This window comes from Vombatus ursinus, unplaced genomic scaffold (assembly GCF_900497805.2).
Source record: "Vombatus ursinus unplaced genomic scaffold, bare-nosed wombat genome assembly UNPS02014818.1, whole genome shotgun sequence".
NCBI lineage: Eukaryota > Metazoa > Chordata > Mammalia > Diprotodontia > Vombatidae > Vombatus > Vombatus ursinus.
This window is the reverse complement of record NW_020954596.1, coordinates 4,239,602-4,258,303: the sequence shown is the minus strand read 5'-3', so window position 1 is coordinate 4,258,303 and position 18,702 is coordinate 4,239,602. Positions and strand designations below refer to the sequence as shown.

At 45.4% G+C, this 18,702-nt stretch overlaps 1 protein-coding gene across 1 annotated transcript in view; it reads left to right on the top strand.

Annotated features, from left to right (window-relative positions):
- The first annotated feature begins 531 nt into the window (after positions 1-531).
- DGKQ (diacylglycerol kinase theta) overlaps positions 532-18,702 on the top strand; it is a 108,414-nt gene continuing 90,243 nt past the window's right edge. Inside the window, exons 1-2 of the mRNA XM_027836338.1 lie at positions 532-886; positions 16,289-16,368. Of these exons, the coding sequence (XP_027692139.1) occupies positions 532-886; positions 16,289-16,368 (435 nt within the window). The remainder of the gene's footprint in view (positions 887-16,288; positions 16,369-18,702) is intronic.

Genomic DNA, 18,702 nt, shown 5'->3' with positions numbered 1-18,702 from the left:
GAGGGATCGCCAGTCCTGGCTCTGCCACTAACTCGCTGTGAGGCCTTTCAGCGAATCTTTTCTCCTCTCTGGGCCTCAGTTTCCTCCTTTGTAAAACGACAGTGATGACCTCGGGAAGATCTAATGTAGCCCCTACCCCACCGCGTTTACAGTTGCTGGCGAAGAGTGAGGAGGTGGGAAGGCTGGTTCCACAGCACGCTCCGCATCTCTCCTCTCCTCCCCTCCCCGGCGCCCAAGTCTTTCAGTCAGCCCGGAGTCTGCACCTCCTCGCACCTGCGGGGTCCCCAGCCCGGAGGCGACCCCGCCCCGCTCCGCCCCGTCCCTTACGGCCCCACCCCCTGCGCCCGTGTGCCCGGAGCCGGCGCCTCTGGGCATGCTCAGTAGCTCGGTGGCCAAGGTCTGGCCGCCAGTCGGAAGCTGTGTGCGTCTCCGGCTCTAACCCCCGGCCCGGCCCATGCGGACTGCGGAGCTTGGAACCCCCCGTGCGCCCTGGGCGCCCTGCGCCTAAGCCCCCGGCAGGCTGCGGGCCGGATGGCGGCGGCGGCGGCCACGGGCGCTCGCTCCTGGTTCGGCGGCGGCGGCGGCGGCGGCGGCAGCTCAGGCTCGAGGTCGGGCTCGGGCTCGGGCTCGGGCTCCGGCTCCCGTCTAGGGAGCCCGGCCTCCAGCCCCCAGCTCGGCGGCGACGGCAAGGGCCGCCCGCAGCCCGGCCACACGGGCCAGGGGCAGGGCGCCGGGTCGGGGCAGGGACAGGAGCCGGGCCCCAAGCCCTCGGCGTCCCCCGCCGCTCCTCCGGGCCACAGCTTCAGAAAGGTGACGCTCACCAAGCCCACCTTCTGCCACTACTGCACCGACTTCATCTGGGGACTGGCCGGCTTTCAGTGCGAGGGTGAGTGCGGGGACTCCCAGACCCCCTTCCCAAGTATAGATCTCTGACTGGGACCTCTCATCCCCTACTCAGCAGCACGTTCCATCTGTGGACGCTTGAGCTCCTCCTGGGGCAAAGCAGGCAATCTTGAACTCACTCCCAGGGCGTAAAGTACCTCCGGAGACCCTCCGCAGTGGGTGTACAGCAGTCTAGGACTCCCTGACTCTTCATGAGGGATGGACACTAGTTTAGGACCTCGTCCCCCCCCCCCCCCCCCCATTTAGGGCAGATCTTAGCTAGGGACGCCTGACCCACCTCCACCCAGAGGACAGATCTCAGGCCAGTCTCTTCTGCCATTCACTACCTTCCTTGCTATGAGACCCAAGCTTTTGGCCCCTGGGGCTTGATGCAGGGACCCTTACATCTCTTCTCCTGCCTGTTCTCCTCTGCATCATCCTGTCCAGGCTATCCGCGTTCTAGATTTGCCACCTTCTTCCTCTTAGAGGTATAGTTTGGAAGCCTGACCTGGGGTGAGGAACACAGAATTGGAGAGCAGGCCAGGTTAGGTTTGGGGGTCTCGGTATGGAGATTGGAGGGAGGAGTAACTCTCTAATTCGAGGTCCTATGTTCAGCCTGGAGAAAAAAGGGTTTATGGGGTATATTGACCTGCTAGACGTCACCTTTCCGCCAAACCTCCGTCCTCATGCTAACCTCAAGTCTGGAAGAACCTATTTCTTCCTCTCATAGCATTTTGTATTTCTCAGGAACATTTATCATACAGTATGGTGAAATGTGGTTGTCTATGCCATCTAGTAGAAAATAAGCTCTGGGAGGCAGGGTCTAGATAATTTCTAAGCTTTCTATCATCCCCAGCACTGAGCACTCCATATACACAGGTGGAATGTGTTGAATTGACGTTGTTCCTATTCGTTGGGAGAACTGAGGGACAAATAGGAACATTCTGGGAGCTTTGGTTGTGTGCCACCTCCACCTCCCCCACCCTGTAGTGCTGTTGGCTTTTCATCGGCATTGGCATTCAAGCCCCTTTTCTATGCAGAGACCAGTGCAGGTTGTTTGGGGGCGGGGGTGGGGGGGTGGGGGGGTGGGGAGAAGCAGACCAGGGCCCTGCCCTTAGGGAGCAGGGGGCTCATAATCTGGCTGGGGAGACAGTCTCTACACATGTATTCAGAGCTGAGTGAGGGGTATAGACAATGCTCTGGATGGTTCAAGGAGGGAGAGGTCATTTCAGGATGGTGTGGTCAGGGAGGGCTTCCTGGGGAAGCTGGTACACAAAGATAACCGTGGTTTGGATTCAGATGGGGCCATGGAAGGTATGGTGTGAGCAAAGGTGGCGATGCCCTGGGTATGTGGGGGTAAAGCTGGGAGTCCAGGAGCCGTTCCTATGGAGGTCTCTGTGTACATCTCAATCAGGTCAGTGTTGAGCCCCCTGGGAGCTCCCCTGAGAGCACAGTCCTGCTCCCAGGAGACCAGGGTGCAGCTCTTCTCACAGCTGTCCTGATAGCCAGAGGCTGGCTGAGGGATCAGATCAACCCCTTGATTCATTTTGTAAATTGTAGAACATTAGAGCCGGGATAGGAATGTACAGGGACTGGAGTGGGATTGTTCTGGTATTGGTGTAGAGGGTCTCCGAGATGAGAAAACTCCTTCTGTCACTGCATGTTGGTATCTTCTGGAGTCGGCAAGCATTTATTAATGCCTACTATGTTCTGGCCACTGAGCTAAGTGCTGAGGATACAAAAAAAAGGCAAAAGATAGTCCCTTCTCTCAAGGAAGTCCTGGTCTAATGGGGCAACAACATGCAAACAACCACGTATAGACAAGATACAGACAGGATAAATTGGAAATAATCAACAGAGGGAAGGCACTAGAATTAAGGAGGATTGGGAAAAGCTTTTTGTGGAAGGTGGTGTTTAGCAGAAGGAAGCCAGAAGACAAGATGAGGAAGCAGAGAATTCCAGGCATGGGAGACAGACAATGAAAATGCCTAAAGTAGGGAGATGGAGGGTCTTGTGTGGGGAGGAAGCAGGAGGCCAGTGCCACAGGATTGCAGAGTCTGATGCATCCATAGTTTTAGAGAAAGCAAGGACTTTAAAATATAACATGTCAGAATTGGGAAGGACCTCCAAGACCATTTAGACCAGACCCCTCATTTTACATTTGGGGAAACGCAGGCTACATAACACAGAGCAAATTCATAGTAGAGCTTGGACCAACTCTTCGGGCTTTTTTGGACTCATTGCCCCTCTCCTCAGTTTTTACTGTGGTTGTTGACTGTTGTGTAGAAAGGGAGCCCGTTCTGGGCAGATAGCAGGCATTAAGTATGCTTACTGGTTCAAGGATTCAGAACTGAAAGGCACTCATAAGTCATTTAGTCCACCACTCCCCCATTTTACAGTTGAGAAAACTGAGACTCAGAAAGATTTAATGATTTGCCATGGGTAATGCAGTTAGCAAGTGATAGAACCAGGCCCACATCAGTCATCTGACTGATCTTTTCCATGGTGCCTGGTGGCCTCTCATTTAATTTTCCATTGTTCTTGGTAGATTGTAACTAACTGATTAATGATACTTTATGAGATGGAGCTTAGGGCACAGTGGGAAGAAGTCTCTACTTGGGGCCCTAAATGCTGAGTTTGAATGTCACTTCTGCCACTTAGGAGCTTTGTGTGACCTTGGGCAAATCATTTCACTTCCAGAGGTATCTTTGACATTTATAAAATGGCATTACTGATGCTTACCTCACTGGACTGTTCTCAGGAAAGTGCTTTGTAAACTATAAAATTCAATACAAGTGAATCATTTTTATTACTACTAATGATAACAACAATTTAGTTTTGTGGCCATGGGGCCCTTGGGGAGCCATGATATGGGACAAAGGAACCATCGTAGTAATAATACTGGGTGTGCAGTGTTGGGTCCTGCTAGCTCATCTTTGAACTTCTCACCTCCAGTCTGGGAGAGGATGATATCTGGAGATCCCTTACCTGAAGGAGAATCATAAGGAAGGAGGGATAATTACTGTAGCAATATACATTTCTGTAGCTTTTTAGATGTGTCCCTTTCAAGGCCCCTGAGAAGGAGGTAATCCATTTTTATCACCATCTTACAGATAAAGCCCAGAGAGGGAAAACCATTTGCCCGAATTACACAGCAACTAAGAGGCAAAGACAGTCCTTGAATGCAGGCCCTCAAACTCTAATCTTCAGTCCTCTTTCTACTATTCTTGACTGGTTTTTTTCCTCATACTATGGACCAAACCTTTTCCCCTTTCCTCTGTCACCTTAGTTTCCTTCCCACCCCTTTCTGCCCCCATTAGTAGTGGCTTCTGAAAATGACTGCCATTAGCCACTTAAGCAAGCCAACAAAAGGCCCTGGGGTTTAATGGAAAGAACACTGGAGGCAGAGGGCCTGGGTTTGTATCCTAGCTCTGACTTCTTCCTCTATGACCTTGATCACATCTCTTCTTTCTTAGCTCATTTTTCTCATCCCTTATTGGATGAAAGCGAAGATAGATTATCTTTTTTCGGGGGGTGGGGGGGTGAGGCAGTTGGGGTTAAGTGACTTGCCTAGGGTCACACAGCTAGTAAGTATCAAGTGTCTGAGGCCAGATTTGAATTCAGGTCCTCCTGACTCCCGAGCTGGTAGTGCTCTATCTACTGTGTCACTTAGCTGCCCCCAAGACAGATGATTTTTAAGGCTCTTCCAGTCCCATATCCTAGGAGATGACTAGAATCTGGGAATGGTTTAAAAAAAAAAGCATTTTTAAAAGGAACATATAAGGTCCAGTTAGTAGTCCAACATAGGATGGTGTTGTGGAAATAGGCCTGGGCTGGGAGTTAGGATGCCTGGGTCCAGATCCCATCTTTCTTACTTCTGAGTTACATAGTCACTGGGAATGTACTCTCCCAGAGCTTCAGTTTCCTCAATGGTGTGTCGACTGAGATGTGACTCCCCACCTGTGTGAGAATGAAGGCCTCGTTTTTCATCTCCAGTCTTTGAGATTCTGCCCCCTCCCCATATGATAGTAATTGTGCTATTAGCTATAATGTCTTAATTAGAAAAAATATACGTGACCAAAAGCTACTGTGAATTCAGGAGTGCTTTTAAGTGAGTTGTATTTTTAGCAATCACAGTAACATCTATGTGCATATGAAAAATAGAAACACATATGAGTGAGATGTATTATTTGCTGTCAACAGAAGGTATAATTTCTTATTTGTGGATTTACAGACCCCTTAAAAATAAACTCCAGCCTCGAAGGAATCCATAGCCCTCAGGTTGGGACCCACTGGACTAGAGCTTTGCTAATTCAATTCAGTATTTATTAAGAAGCTAATATGGACAAGGTATAGATCCCTGGTTCAAGATTTTCAGTATAAAGGCTGTGTACAAAGCAGGCATCTGGGAACTTTTTGAACCTGTGTTCCCTGATCCTCAGTGACTGTCATGAAACAGCCACATCCCTCCTGAAGTTCTCTCCATGCCCCATCAGGACTGGTAGAAACCCATGAGTCCTGGCAGATTCTGTAGGGTTAATAGGCTGCCGAAGATGGGTTGTTGTCTACAAATAATATAGCTCTGCCATCCCAAGCAAGCCCTGACAGGACTCCTAGGGAGCAGAAGTAAGCCCTCACACTGGGAAAATACCTTCTGTACTTAAGCCTTTTGGCTTCTCTCAGGCCGATTTTGAGCTTAAGCCTCGTTCTCTTGAGACTGGCAGAGACGATTAGCAGCTATGTGAGCTGAGAGGCTCTAAGGAGGATCTCTGTTCTCAAGGGCCCTCTAGACAGGCAGGTGTCCGTTGTTTGGGATTATGCTGGGAGCCAGGCAAGCTGGGGATGGAACTCTTGGAGGGAGAAGCTGTCTAGAAACAGCTCAGAGTTGGGCTCTTCAGGCTGCCCCAGTGGGGATGAGGCCAAGTGCAGGCAGGAGGTGGGCTTTGGGCCTAGAAGACAGCTGTCTGCGAATCCTTGAATATACACTCTGCTCCACTCCAGTAAAGGAATCCCGACCTTGTCAGTTTCAGCCATTGTCACTGAAGAGCTTGCCTGCCTTTACTCACTGGCAGCCAGAGGGAAATCAAGGGGTCTGCCTTGTACGTCATCAATAATGGAGTGAATGCTCTTGGGGAGGGCCTTGTGCTTGGTGCAGGGATACTGAGAGGAGTGAAACCAGGACCCTCCCCCAGAGGGGATTTGTGGTCCTGGAGAAGAAATAGGATATACACACAAAAGGTGCTTGAGAGGCTGGTAGAGTGAAGAGAGTGGCTTAGAGTCTGGACACTTAGGGCCTGAATCCCCAGCTCTGACTCTTACTAGCTGTGGGAATGTGGGCAATACACTGAACCTCCCAGTTTCCTGTTCTATAAAATGGGGATAATAATGCTTTTGGTTCCTGCCTCAGTGGGATAAGCACCTTAACATACTAGCCCAATAGGGGCTGCTATTATCTTGGAGAAGTATTTATGATCCCAGTAATGTCAAATATGAAGTAGCTCAGTGGTTTGAGATGAACTGGATGTCAAAAAGCTTCCTTAATCTTTACTTGCCAAACTGGCAAATTTTCAGCCTGCCTTCCCTATTACAAATGCAGAGGCTTCCTGAATGGTCTGATGGGGGATAGGAGCACTGTGAGAAAATGCCAAAGGCAGGGTAGGTATTCTGTGCATTTTACTGGTGAGGAAACCAAAGCCTAGGAGGGGAAGTGACCTACTCACAGTCATACTGTGAGCTAGCTAGTGCTCCTTGCCTATTTAAATCCCTTATGTCAATGGCTATTTCCCCACTCTTATTCATAGGAATGCACTTTCATAAACAACTAACTTCTGTTACTTATGGCAGCCTGGGAGGGTTACCTCATATCTTTCTTCTGCCCACCCCCAAAGGTCAGTTAGAGAGTTAACACTGTGTGTGCTGGGTGTCTAGCCCAGAGCTATCATCCATGACGGGTACAAAGAATGAGAAGGCACAGACCCTGCTCTTGAGGAGCTGATTGCTTTGTTGGCAAAATGCCCTCAGATACTTGAGAGATTAACTGGTCCCCATGGTGGCATAGGGAGCCCACGGCAGTCAAAAACTTAACCATCAGGCAGCATTCATAGAGTAGGTGAAGTGACTGGCCCAGTGCGCGGTGAGTGCCCCAGTCACCGCCCATCTGGAGTATTGTCTTCAGTGCTGGGCACCACGTTTGGGGCAGGCCACTGCCAGGCCAGAGGAGGGCACTTAGAATGGGCAGGGATTACAGTAAATGTGGGGATCAAGTCAGAGGTCCTAGACTAGAGAAGAGTTGGGAGAACACAAGAGATTGTCATGGGGAAGGAGGGATTTCACCTGCTTTGCTTGGCCCCAGAAAGCAGAACCAGGAAAAAGGCATAAAAGAAGGCAGGGGAAAAAAAAAATCAGCATTTTGGCTCAATAGCAAGAAGAAATTCCTAACAGTGATCACTGTCCAACAGTGAAGTGTCCGGGCTGGAAGGGCTCTTAGAGACCATTGGGTCAGGGCTCTTCACCTTTCCTATGTCCTACCAGCAGTTTGGGGAAGCCAATGTTCAGAATCATAATTTTAAATGCATAAAATAAAATGCATAGGGTTACCAAGGAAACCAATTATACTGAAATACAGTTAACAAACCTTCTTTTAAAAAAAGTAAAGAACCCCGATATAGTCCAACCTCATCATGTTGCAGACGGGGAAACTGAGGTCTCAAGTAGGGGAAGTGACTTGAGTAAAGGTCAGATGTGAGTGGTGGAGTCAGAATTAGAATCCAGGTTTCATGACTCCTCATCTGCAGCATTTAAGAGGCAGGGATTGGGAAGGGATGGATATCCCATCCCATCCCCCACTCCCAGTCCGAGCCACTTATGAAATATTGAGAATTGTTAACACTTGTAACAGTTTGTTTTGGCTTTTGTGATGTGTAGCTCTTCAGACAAAGGTTTTACAGCCATCCTTTGCCCTGGGCCAGATGTTTGCCAGTCAGAGTAATAACAGCCCCTGCCATGTATACAGAGCTTTACCATTTATAAAGCTGTTTTCTATGCATTCTCATTTGATTCTCACAGTATCCCCATGAAGGAGACAGAGTAGGACTTGCTCTTCCCATTTCGTTGAACAGAAAATTAAGGCCAGAGATTGTAATGATTTAGTGGTAAAGTTAGGGACTTCACACCAGTTTTCCTGCCCCAGCCCAGAGCTGCTTTCTGTTACAGCTGGGCCATGTTTTTCCTTGTCTGTTTGTTCTTGTTGCTTCTGTTATGGTCAGTATAGATGAAGACACCTTTGCAACCTCCTCACGAGCAGCCACTTGCTGCAGACTCACCTTTCAGGAAGTGAGTCCTGGTTCTGACCAGAGAAGTGGGAAGAAATGTTCTCCACCTTTTCCTTCCTCCTCCTTCTCACCTGCCAGGGAAGCAGGAAAGTCACCCTGAGAGGTTTATGAGTTAAAAAGGCCACCCAGAGGAGCATTTGTAGGAATCTCTGCCAGGCTGGGGCAGCTGCTTGGGAGGGGGCCAAGCCAGGAGCCAGCTCTCTTTAAGAAGCCTGAGCCCACACAGCCCTGGGATCATTTCAGTTCCTATTGTTTGCAGGGTGCTATGGATGAAAAGGCGAGAAGTAACAGTTCTCACCTGCAAAGAGATTAGGATCTGTTAGGGTATGGCTTCTTAACTTGCGGTCCATAAACTTATTTTGAAAAAATCTGTTGGTAACTGTACTTTGGTAGAATTGGTTTCCTTTAGCAAGTATGTATTTTATTTTATGCTTTTAAAAACATGATTCTGAGAAGGGCTCCATAAGTGGCACCAGACTGCCAGAGGGGTCCATCAAACAAAAAACAGATTGAGAACCCTGGGACTAGGGGAAGAAATACGACACATACACACATAAGTGTATGGGGAGATTTCAGGAGGAAGAGGTCGTTTTTATCTGTGGGAGGGGGAAGGATGAGGAAGGCTTAAAATTTATTGATTTGGGTGAACCTCCCCCCCCCCGTAAGTGCTGACCATGGATCACATCTTGGCCACAGCCCCTTTACCATCCCTGGCATCTCATCCTCTTGGACACAAAGATCCAGGAAGATTTGGGGAGCTAGTACCCTAAAACAGGACTTGGGTCTCCAAAATTAGTGTGGTTTCCACTCCCCCCCCCCATACATATCCGTGCCCCTGGTACCCTCTGAAAACACAGAACGCAAGACAGATCCCAGTTCGGAGACAACTGAGGCGGTTCCTTGGTGGTTGGGTACTTCCATGATAAGATTGTGGCCTTAACGTGTATACTTAAAAAGAATTTCCTCCCAAATGACATTCTTTGGGAATGAAATGTACTAGAAGTGTCTGACCAGTCTCTTTTCCAAAGGCTTCTCCTTTCTGGGAGTGGTATATGTGTGCCCACATGGCATGGTGGGGGTGGGAGGAAGAAGTGATGAGGGAGGAAGACCTTAGTGAGTGGTAGAGGAGTCTGAAGCCTGAGCCTTGCTCTACAAAAGCTGCTGTTCTGGGGATGACCCCAACCCCATCTGCATCCGCATCCTCAGCTTTGGAGGTGGGTGAGGCTCTGGGACTGCCTCTGGGAAACCTGTTCTTCCAGTCCAGGATTTGACACTGTAGAAAGATTGCTTAGTAACTATGGTCAAAGGAGGGATTGTAAACTAGCCGAGTGGGAGGATTAATTGCTAGGTTGTCTCTGTGGAAGTACAAGGAACAAAAATTGAAAAGCGAAAGAAGATGGTTCCTTTATAAAACTCCGGGCTGGTGGCAAAACCAGTCTGGGGAATCTTTATACTTTTAGAAAGTCAGGCAGCTGACTTGGGGTTAGCCCTGAAGGTAGATGGTCCCAAGAGGATGTCCCCTGACCATAAGTGTGAGTAAGTCAGACCCAACCTAGTTGGGGAGGGCTGTGCCTGCTGACTAATACCAGTCCCTCCACCCCCCACAGCCATTCATCCAGTGCTTTGAAGGTCTCCAAGCCCTTTGTTGCCCTTCATTTCTCTGTCTCGAGCCTCATACCACTACCCCTGTGAGGCAGGTGAGAGCAAGGACCATTCTTCCCATTTTGCAGATGGGAAAACCAAGACCCAGAGAGGGTTGGCTTTAGGAAAGGCCTAGAGGTTTGCCCACAAGATTACACACAACAGTTCTTAGCAGAGCGTGGGCTAGAATTTAGATCTAGACTTCCAGACCTGAGCTTTTGGTTGGGTGTAGATAAGGGGCATGGCTGTTCTGGGGACAATCGGAAATATAGATAGGTGAGACCACTCCCTTCTTCTGTTTAACTGTCTGCAGAAAGTAGTTTTTCCCATCCCAGCATCAAGTTGGAGATAAAGTTTCCTTGCCACTCGTATAAGGTCATAGACTCATAGATAATAGAGTTGGAAGGGATTCTTGGAGGTCATCTAGTCCAAGCCTTTTACAGGTAAAGAAACTGAGGCCCAGAACAGTCAACAGACTTGCCCAAGAGTAAGGTCACAGGCAGCAAATACCAAAGCCAGGATTTGAACCTAAGTCCTCTGGTCCCCAAACCAGCATCCCTCCCATTGTGTCTCCTTTTTTTTGCCATTGTATCCCCGGAAGTTAGCACAGGAACTAGGACGTAGTAGCTGCTGAATAAATGTTTATGGAATTGAGTCATGGCATGGCAGTGACTCAAGACTCTAGAAGGTCATGCCAACATAGCAAAAGCCCTGGCATGGCCAGTCAAGTTGGAAGGCTTTGAGTGTGGGCCTGGTTCATGCATGTGATGTATCTGTCTCTCAAGGAGAGGCTCACCACTGCTGGCTTAGCCAACCAGGCTGGAGTGAGGAGGAGGAGGAGTAGTGGTAGTAGTGGTAGTAGTAGTAGTAGTAGTAGTAGTAGTAGTAGTAGTAGTAGTAATAGTAATAGTAGTAGCAATAGTAGTAGCAGCAGCAATAGTAGTAGTAGTTGTGCTGCCACAGGAACTCATTAAGCTATTAAGCTATGTCCTAAAGGGAATGGGGAGACAAAGAGGGAGACCCACATCATGTAAATCAGGGATCGGATCGTTGAAGAGTAGTACTCAACTATAATTTATTTGGAATTTACTCTTAAGAAAAATCTAAGCCACATAGCTTACATTTGTAACTTTTTTTTTAAAAGACAGATAGCTGTATTAGTTTATCAGTGACTCCTATGTCAACATCCAACAAACATTATAAAGCTCCTTTTGGTGCAAGGCACTGTCTCCTCCCATTATATTTCTTTGTCCAGTTATTCTGCATATTTGTTCCTTTAAACTACGTTTTGTATCTTTTTAAAAAAATCATTGCCCCCCCTACATATTACTTCTTCCACATCCCCATGAGCCTTCCTTTGTAATTAAGGATAAAAAAAAAGACAAAAGGGTAAAAAGAAAAGAATTCAGCAAAACTAACCAGTGGCTGAAATCCTGCTACAGTATGTGCTGTGTTCCACACCCATAGTCCCCCACCTCTGCCAACAAGGGAGGGGAGGTACTAGCTCATAATATCTTCCTTAATCTTGAATTATTTCCTACAAATCTTTCCATAATTTAATTCACCAAACATTCTTTAATGCCTACTTTGTGCAAGACCTGTGCCAGGCTCTGGAAATGCAAAGGCAAAATGGAACAGTTCCCTGCCTCGTGGGGAGGTGGATTGGGGAAGCCATCAGCACTAGATAGTTTGAAGAGGCAGGGAGCACTGAGGGGAGGAGGGAGGGACAGAGGGAACTGGGAAGGTTTCCTGGAGGAAGTAACATTACAGTTGACTCTGAAAGCAAGATAGGGATGAGATAGGAAGTGCTGTGGAGGCATGTGGGATGACTTGGGTAAAAACCCAGAGTCAGGAGAATGCACGTTCAGGGAACAGCCAGCAGGCCATTTTGGCTGGAATGCAGAGTTCACGAATAGGAATAATGTGAAATCAATCTGGCATGGTAGGTGGGAGCCAGACTGTGGAAGCCTTTAAATGTCAGGCTGTGGAGCTTGTTTTTTAGTGCTAGAGGCAATATATTTATTTATTTATTTCATATTTTTCTTTCTTTCTTTTTTTTTTTTCAACAGCAATAGCGAGAGGCAGTGTAGCACAGCAAATAGAGAGAGACAATCTCAAAATCAGGAAGACCTGGGTATAAGTTCTACATTTGATAAACATACTGGTTGTGTGACCCTGGTCAAATCACTGCCTCAATTTCCTCATCTGTAAAATGGAGATAATTATAGCACCCAATAACCCATGATGTTGTGAGGATCAAGTGAGATAATATTAGTAAAGTGCATTTCAAAACTTAAAAGCACTAGATAAATACTATTACTACTACTACTACAGGGGTAGCTAGGTGGCACATTGGATAGAGCACTGGCCTTAGAGTCAGGAGGAACTGAGTTCAAATCCAGTCTCTGACACTTGACACTTACTAGCTATGTGACCCTGGGCACTTAACCCTAGCCAAAAAACAATAACAACAACCACAACAACTACTACTACTACTACTACTACTACTACTACTACACCTACATCTCTCATCCTCTGTTTCCTCATTTGCAATAGGAGGATAATAGCAGCTACCTTATAGGGTTGATCTGAGATAATATTTGTTAAAGGGTCTTTGCAAATGTTAGTTGTTGTTATTACTGTAGTCCATAAAATTGCTGTATCACAATTTGTTCAGTCATTCCTTTGTTGTTTCCAGTTTCTCACTAATACAGATACACTGAGAAACTCTTATTAATTGTGGGTGTCGTGTAGTATCATAGGCTTATTGATCTAGAAACCTTAGAGAAAGTCCTGTCAAATCCCCTTATTTTACAGATGGGGAAACTGAGTCTTAGGGAAATTAAGTGACATGCCCAGGGTCAAAGAAGTAATGTCAGAGGCTGCATTGGAACCTCCATTCTCCCAACTCCAGAGTCAGTACTCTATCTGTAGAACCTCAGTTACTCTCTAGGTCATAGCCTTTCTGTAATTTTGCAGATAAATATTGAGGCAGTATCTCAGTTTGCCACTTGTTAATAATCACTTAACTAGTAAACATCAGAGTCAACATTTGAACCCAACACTTCCTGACTTCTAGTTCAGCGCTGGATTCGCTAAGTCACTGTCATTACAAATACATGTTGCCTTATTAGAAGTAATAATAATAATGTTCAAAATATCTTTGAAAAAGTAGTATTTTCTCTTTTTGGTTATGACATTCTTAGGCTACACATAATAATGGGATTATTAGTTTAAAAAGCACAGTTGGGTTTGTTTGTTTGTTTGTTTTATATGCTGTCAGATTGTTCTCCAAAAAGGTTCCATTGGCTTGAAACTCCACCAGCAATGTCCAAGGGGACCTGTTGCCATAGGTTTCTACCAGTATTAAGATTTATAGTTTTTGTTTATTTTTTCCATTGTGATGGATTTAAGGTATTAGGATAATGGGATTGAGAGCTTTATCAGACTTTATCTATAATATGGTTCAACACCCCACCCATCCTCCTGCCACCACTCCATTTTTATGAAGGGGAAAACTGAGTCCGGAGAAACACAAGTAATTTGTTCAAGGTCACACAGTAAGTCAGGATTCAAACCTGAGTCTTTAGAATCCAAATCCAGTGCTCTTTCCATAATACCCCACGATATACCTGGAGAGTGCTCTCAGAGTTGTTTTAATATGCATTTATTTCATTATGAAGGGGGTCATCCATTTTCCTAAGTGATCCTTTTGAATTTGTGTTTCCTCTTTTGTAAATTGCCAGTTCTTATCCTTTGACCACTTATCCATTGGGGACTGGGTGTTTCCCTTGAATAATATATTGAATTGTATCAATTCTTTATACATATTTCCATCTGTCCTATTTTCCACAAAGGTTTTCCCCCAATCTGGTTTTTTCTTTTTAACTTGGTCATACTGGGTTGGGTTATTATTTATTTTTTTTGGTTGTTTTTGTTCTACAGATTTTTAAAGCATTATGTAACCAAAGCCATCTACCTCATTCACTATAATTTCTTCTGTTCGTTCATTGTCCTTGGTTTTTGCCTATTTCCCAAGCGCTCCTGCTCAGCTCAGCCATCCCCAGGAGAATAATGAATTGCTCAAAGGGATGCAGATTTTTCTGTTTGAAGGTTTTGATTGAATTTTAGACTCAGTTCCCGAAGGCTGGCATTCCCATGGTGCTAATCAGTTTAGCAGGGCTGGGGGTGGGGGTGGGCTGGGCATGTGTGTATGTGTGTGTCTGTGTGTGGGGTGGGGGGGGTGGGGGGGAGATTAGAACAGTGAGTCTTGGCTCTAGCTGGGATCTCTGAGCTCCTTTAGTTGGTATAATCTAGGAGTTCTTAACTTTTTTTTGTATCACGGAGCCCTTAGGCAGTCTGGTGAAACTTCAGGTTTTTAAGTAATCGAAGGAAACGCCAAATTTCTGTTAGAGGTCATTGCAAATAAAGGGGTAATTTTTCTCCCCACCTAAATTTGTGGACCCCTTCAAATCTATTCATGGCCCACATTGGGGTTAAGAATGTGGTTAAGAAAGAACCATTAGTGTAATGGGAAAGGCCTTGGATTTGGGATAAGGACACCTGGATTGGAATCCTTGCTCTGATGCTTATTGACTTGTGTGTCCTTGGCCAAAGAACTTTCCCTCTCTGGACCTCAGTTTTTCCATCTGTAAAATGGGGATTGTAATTCCCTCACTGTCTACCTCAGTTATTTTTACTGTCATCAGTTCAGTGTCCTACCCAATGCCAGAAGTCCTTCAGCCTCCCTGATCAGCTTCTATTTGAATATCCATCCTGATCAGGAGTTCCCAAAGGGAGCCCATTCCACTGTTGAACAGCTTCCTTGTTGGAAGGAATCTAGCCTCTTTGGAAATTCCACCTGCTGGTTTTGGTTTTTTTACTCTCCCCTGAGGTCCTACCCTGCTTCCTTATTGTGGCCTGGAAGTGACCCAGGGTCTTCAAGGCTGTGCCAATTTGGGCAGGTCCTGCTGGGCTGGAAAGGCTTCCAGTATATGAGTAGCGAAAGGCTTTGCTCTCCAAGGATTGGCCTAATGAGGATCATCCCTAGGTTGATAGTAGGGTGAGGAATTTGTTATCCTAGCATTTTTCAAAGACCATTTGCTGAATTGTAGAGAGAGGAGGGAGTAAAAATGAATCTACTTCTTTACTTCAAACCCTGGTGACATTGGAATTCTGTCATGTTTTTTTTTTTTTTAAACCAATCTGGTGGGACTGAAGTGGTACCTCAGAATTGTTTTTTCCCCCACCTAGTAGTATTTTATTTTTTCCAATTACATGTAAAGATAGTTTTCAGCATTCACTTTTTTTACAAGATTTTGAGTTCCACATTTTTCCCCCTCCCCTCCTCCCCAAGATGACATGCAATCTGATATAGGTTATACATGAACAATCACGTTAAACCTATTTCCACATTAGTCATGTTGTGAAAGAAGAATCAGAACGAAAGAGAAAAACCATGAGAAAGGAAAAACAAAACAAAAAAAAAGGAGTAAATAGTATGTTTCAATCTGCATTCAGACTCCGTAGTTCTTTCTCTGGATGTGGATAGCATTTTCCATCGTGAGTCTTTTGGAATTGTCTTGGATCATTGTATTGCTGAGAAGAGCTAAGTCTATCAAAATAGTTAGTCATTGCACAATGTGGCTGTTACTGTGTACAATGTTCTCCTGGTTCTGCTCACTTCACTCAGCATCAGTTCATGTAAGTTTTTCCAGGTTTTTTAGAATTGTTTTCATTTGGAATTCTATGATGATTAAAACTTACAGAAGCAAATAGTCACAAGGTTAGGGGCTCTCAGGAGTCATGCATGAGGTTTTGGCCCTTCTCTGCCAGCTGCCCAGTGATCACCCTCTCTCTCTTGCTCCTTATTCTCAGTGGCTTTGGGAAATGCTGATGGTGCTAATGGCAAGGTGCCAAACTTCTTGCTGCAGGGGACTGGCCATGGTGACCTGTTCCTACTTGGGAAAGTTGTTACTGTGGCTCTGATGACTTCATCTGATTCCTGGGAACTTGGATTTAGCATGTAGGGCCCCCACTCATTGTTCCTGAAAGGCTGAGAATAGTCATGCAGCTTTGACCAGAGCAGCATAAATCTGAGTCCCATGCTGTGTGCGATGGTCAAAAGAACTGCCCATGGGGTGAAGTTCCAGGTTCAAGTCCTGGCTCCAACATTTCTTAGCTGTATGATCCTGGGTGAGTCTCTGGGCCTCATTTTCCTCCTTTGTCATGTGGGGATTATAATACTTGAAATACCTACCCCCTGTAGAGTTGTTGTGAGGAAGAAATACCCTTTGTAAACCTTAAAGCAGAATAGAAATAGGGAATATTATCTTCCAGTATCTCTGTCTCTGGCCTTCCTGTGTCCTCCAGTTCTCATTATTGCATCTTTCTCAAGACATTGTTGAGTCTGAAAAAGTTTCTTGTTTCCACAGTCTGCAACTTTATGTCCCATGAGAAATGCGTGAAACATGTGAAGATCCCATGTGCCTGTATTGCTCCAAGCCTGGTCAGGGTGAGTAGTGAGACCCGTTACCTATACATGGGTGGGGTTAATTTTTTCTTTTTGTGGTGATGATGAAATCATTGGTTATTCTAATAACTTTTACTTTGCTAAATTATGTGTATATACATATATGTATGTATCTATATATCTTTATTATACCACAAGCTTAAATCCAAGTATCATTGGACCAGAATGCTTTTGGGGTCTGAGTGCCAGTTCATCATGGTGCCTAGAAATTTCATCATGGTACCTTGTATTCATTTATTATTGAATTATTATTATTGAAGAATTGCATTCAATTATTGTTGAAATCAAATAAAACTTGAATTGCGGGCTTAAATTTTGTTAATAGGATTCTATTTGAGCATTGATGGGTCTGGATTGGCTCGTGCTTCTCCTGGGTTTTGGGGGTGGGGGAATGGAAGGGGAAGTGTCCCATTCAGAAGAATTGGGTGAGGCTGTATGTCTTTCTTTCCATTTCTCAGTCATGGTCCTATCAGAAGATCTAGAAGGGAATTAAGAGCATTATGGGCCCCTTTGGCAGTCTGGTAAAAACCCACGCCCCCTTTCTCAGAATCATGTTTTTAACACATAAAACAAAATACATGGGATTACAAAGGGAACTAATGATATTGAAATGTATAGATAATATGAAAAAAAATGGAAACAAACTTTTTTTGAAAAGTTCATGGATTCCTAGATTAAGAATGCCTGATTAGTTTCACAATAAGGAGCTGAAGAAGGAAAGTGACTTATCCAAGTTCTATTTAGCTATTTAATAGCAAGAGTGGGAGTAGAGCTCATGTCTCCTGAAGGCTCATCCAGATCACACGGTATCTCAGCTGGGAGACACCCTCACGGGCCTCTAGTTCAGTCTGTACCCCAATGTTCTGCATTCCTGACCAGTGGTTATCCAGACCCCCCAGTGACGGCGAAATCATAGCCTCTGGAGAGAGCTCGTTGTATTTCTGGACAGCTCCAAACTTAGAACAGAACCTAAGTTAGTTTCTTGGCAACCTGCAGCCTTGACTCCTCATTCTGTTTGTTCTCTTGTTGACTCAGGGGCAGAGAGGCCACCCTCAGTCTTCTGTGGCTGCAGGTCTTCAAGCAGGGACTGGAGGGCCACTTGCTGAGAACGTAGTTTTGAGCAGTGAGCAGGAGTCTGGACTAGACGAACTTCAAGGTCCTTTGCAAGGCTCAGATTGTGAGCGTCAATATCCTGTCACCCCATCCAGGCTCCCTCCAGCCTATTAGCTTCTTCCTGGGACCTTAGACCAATGTTTGCACATAGTAGATGTTTAATAAATTATTGGTAGAATAGTACTTAATACCATTGAGTCAAGTAGGGAAAATGGAGCAAGGCCCATTAATGGTGGTTTCTCCTGCTCCCTGAATACCCTTCCTGTAGTCCAGAACTCCCAACGCAGCTTTCGTTTTGTTTTCTAATGGGTTTTTATTACTAATGACTATATGAAAGTGTCTCCATGACCAAAGAATTCACTTAGTTTTTAATTTCCTGATGCTAAAGCTCCCTATTCTTAGCTAGGCTGGCTTCATGCAAAAAACATAGTCTGTCAGAGGGAATATCCTGAAAACTTCTTTTTCTCACTCTCCCTTCCTCCCTTCTTTCATCCTTCCCTTCCTTTTTTCCTTCCCTCCCTCCTTTCCTTCTCTCTTTTCTTTCCTTCTCTCCCTCTCCAAGGACATAGTAAACATTTAGTAAATGCTTTTTCATCCATCTATTCATTTATTTCTTTCTCTCATTTTACCTTGTACTCTTCTACTCTCTCTCTCCCCTCTCTTTGTCTCCCTTTCTTTAAGTAAAATAAATGTTTTTTTATGCCCTTTTTACGTATCTCTGCCACTCCCTGACATGCCTTCCCCCCAATCAAAACCCTGCCATGTAACATAGAATGCCAGTTTAGCCAAACACACATTGTCTGTGTCTGAGAACCAGAACCCCATTTCTGCCTTATAGTCAGTTCGCCTGCCTCTCTCTTGGAGAAAGAAGACATGCTTCATTATCAGTGCTAGTTGGTCACCACACCGCTCAAGAATTCTGCAGTTTTTTATTATTTCATTTTCCTTTTCATTATTGTAGTCATCCCGTAAATAGTTCTTCTGGTTCTGGTTACTTTGTTCTGTATCAGTTCGTGTAAGTCTTCTCAGGTTTCTTTGAATTCTTATTTGTTGTTTTTTGCTGCACATATTGGAATATAATATAATGGAATGCTCATTATATTACTGCACATAATGGAATGTAATATTCCATTACATTCACGTATCATCATTTGTTTAGCCATCCTCAAGTGATGGGCTACCATTTTTTTGAGGTTTTTCTTT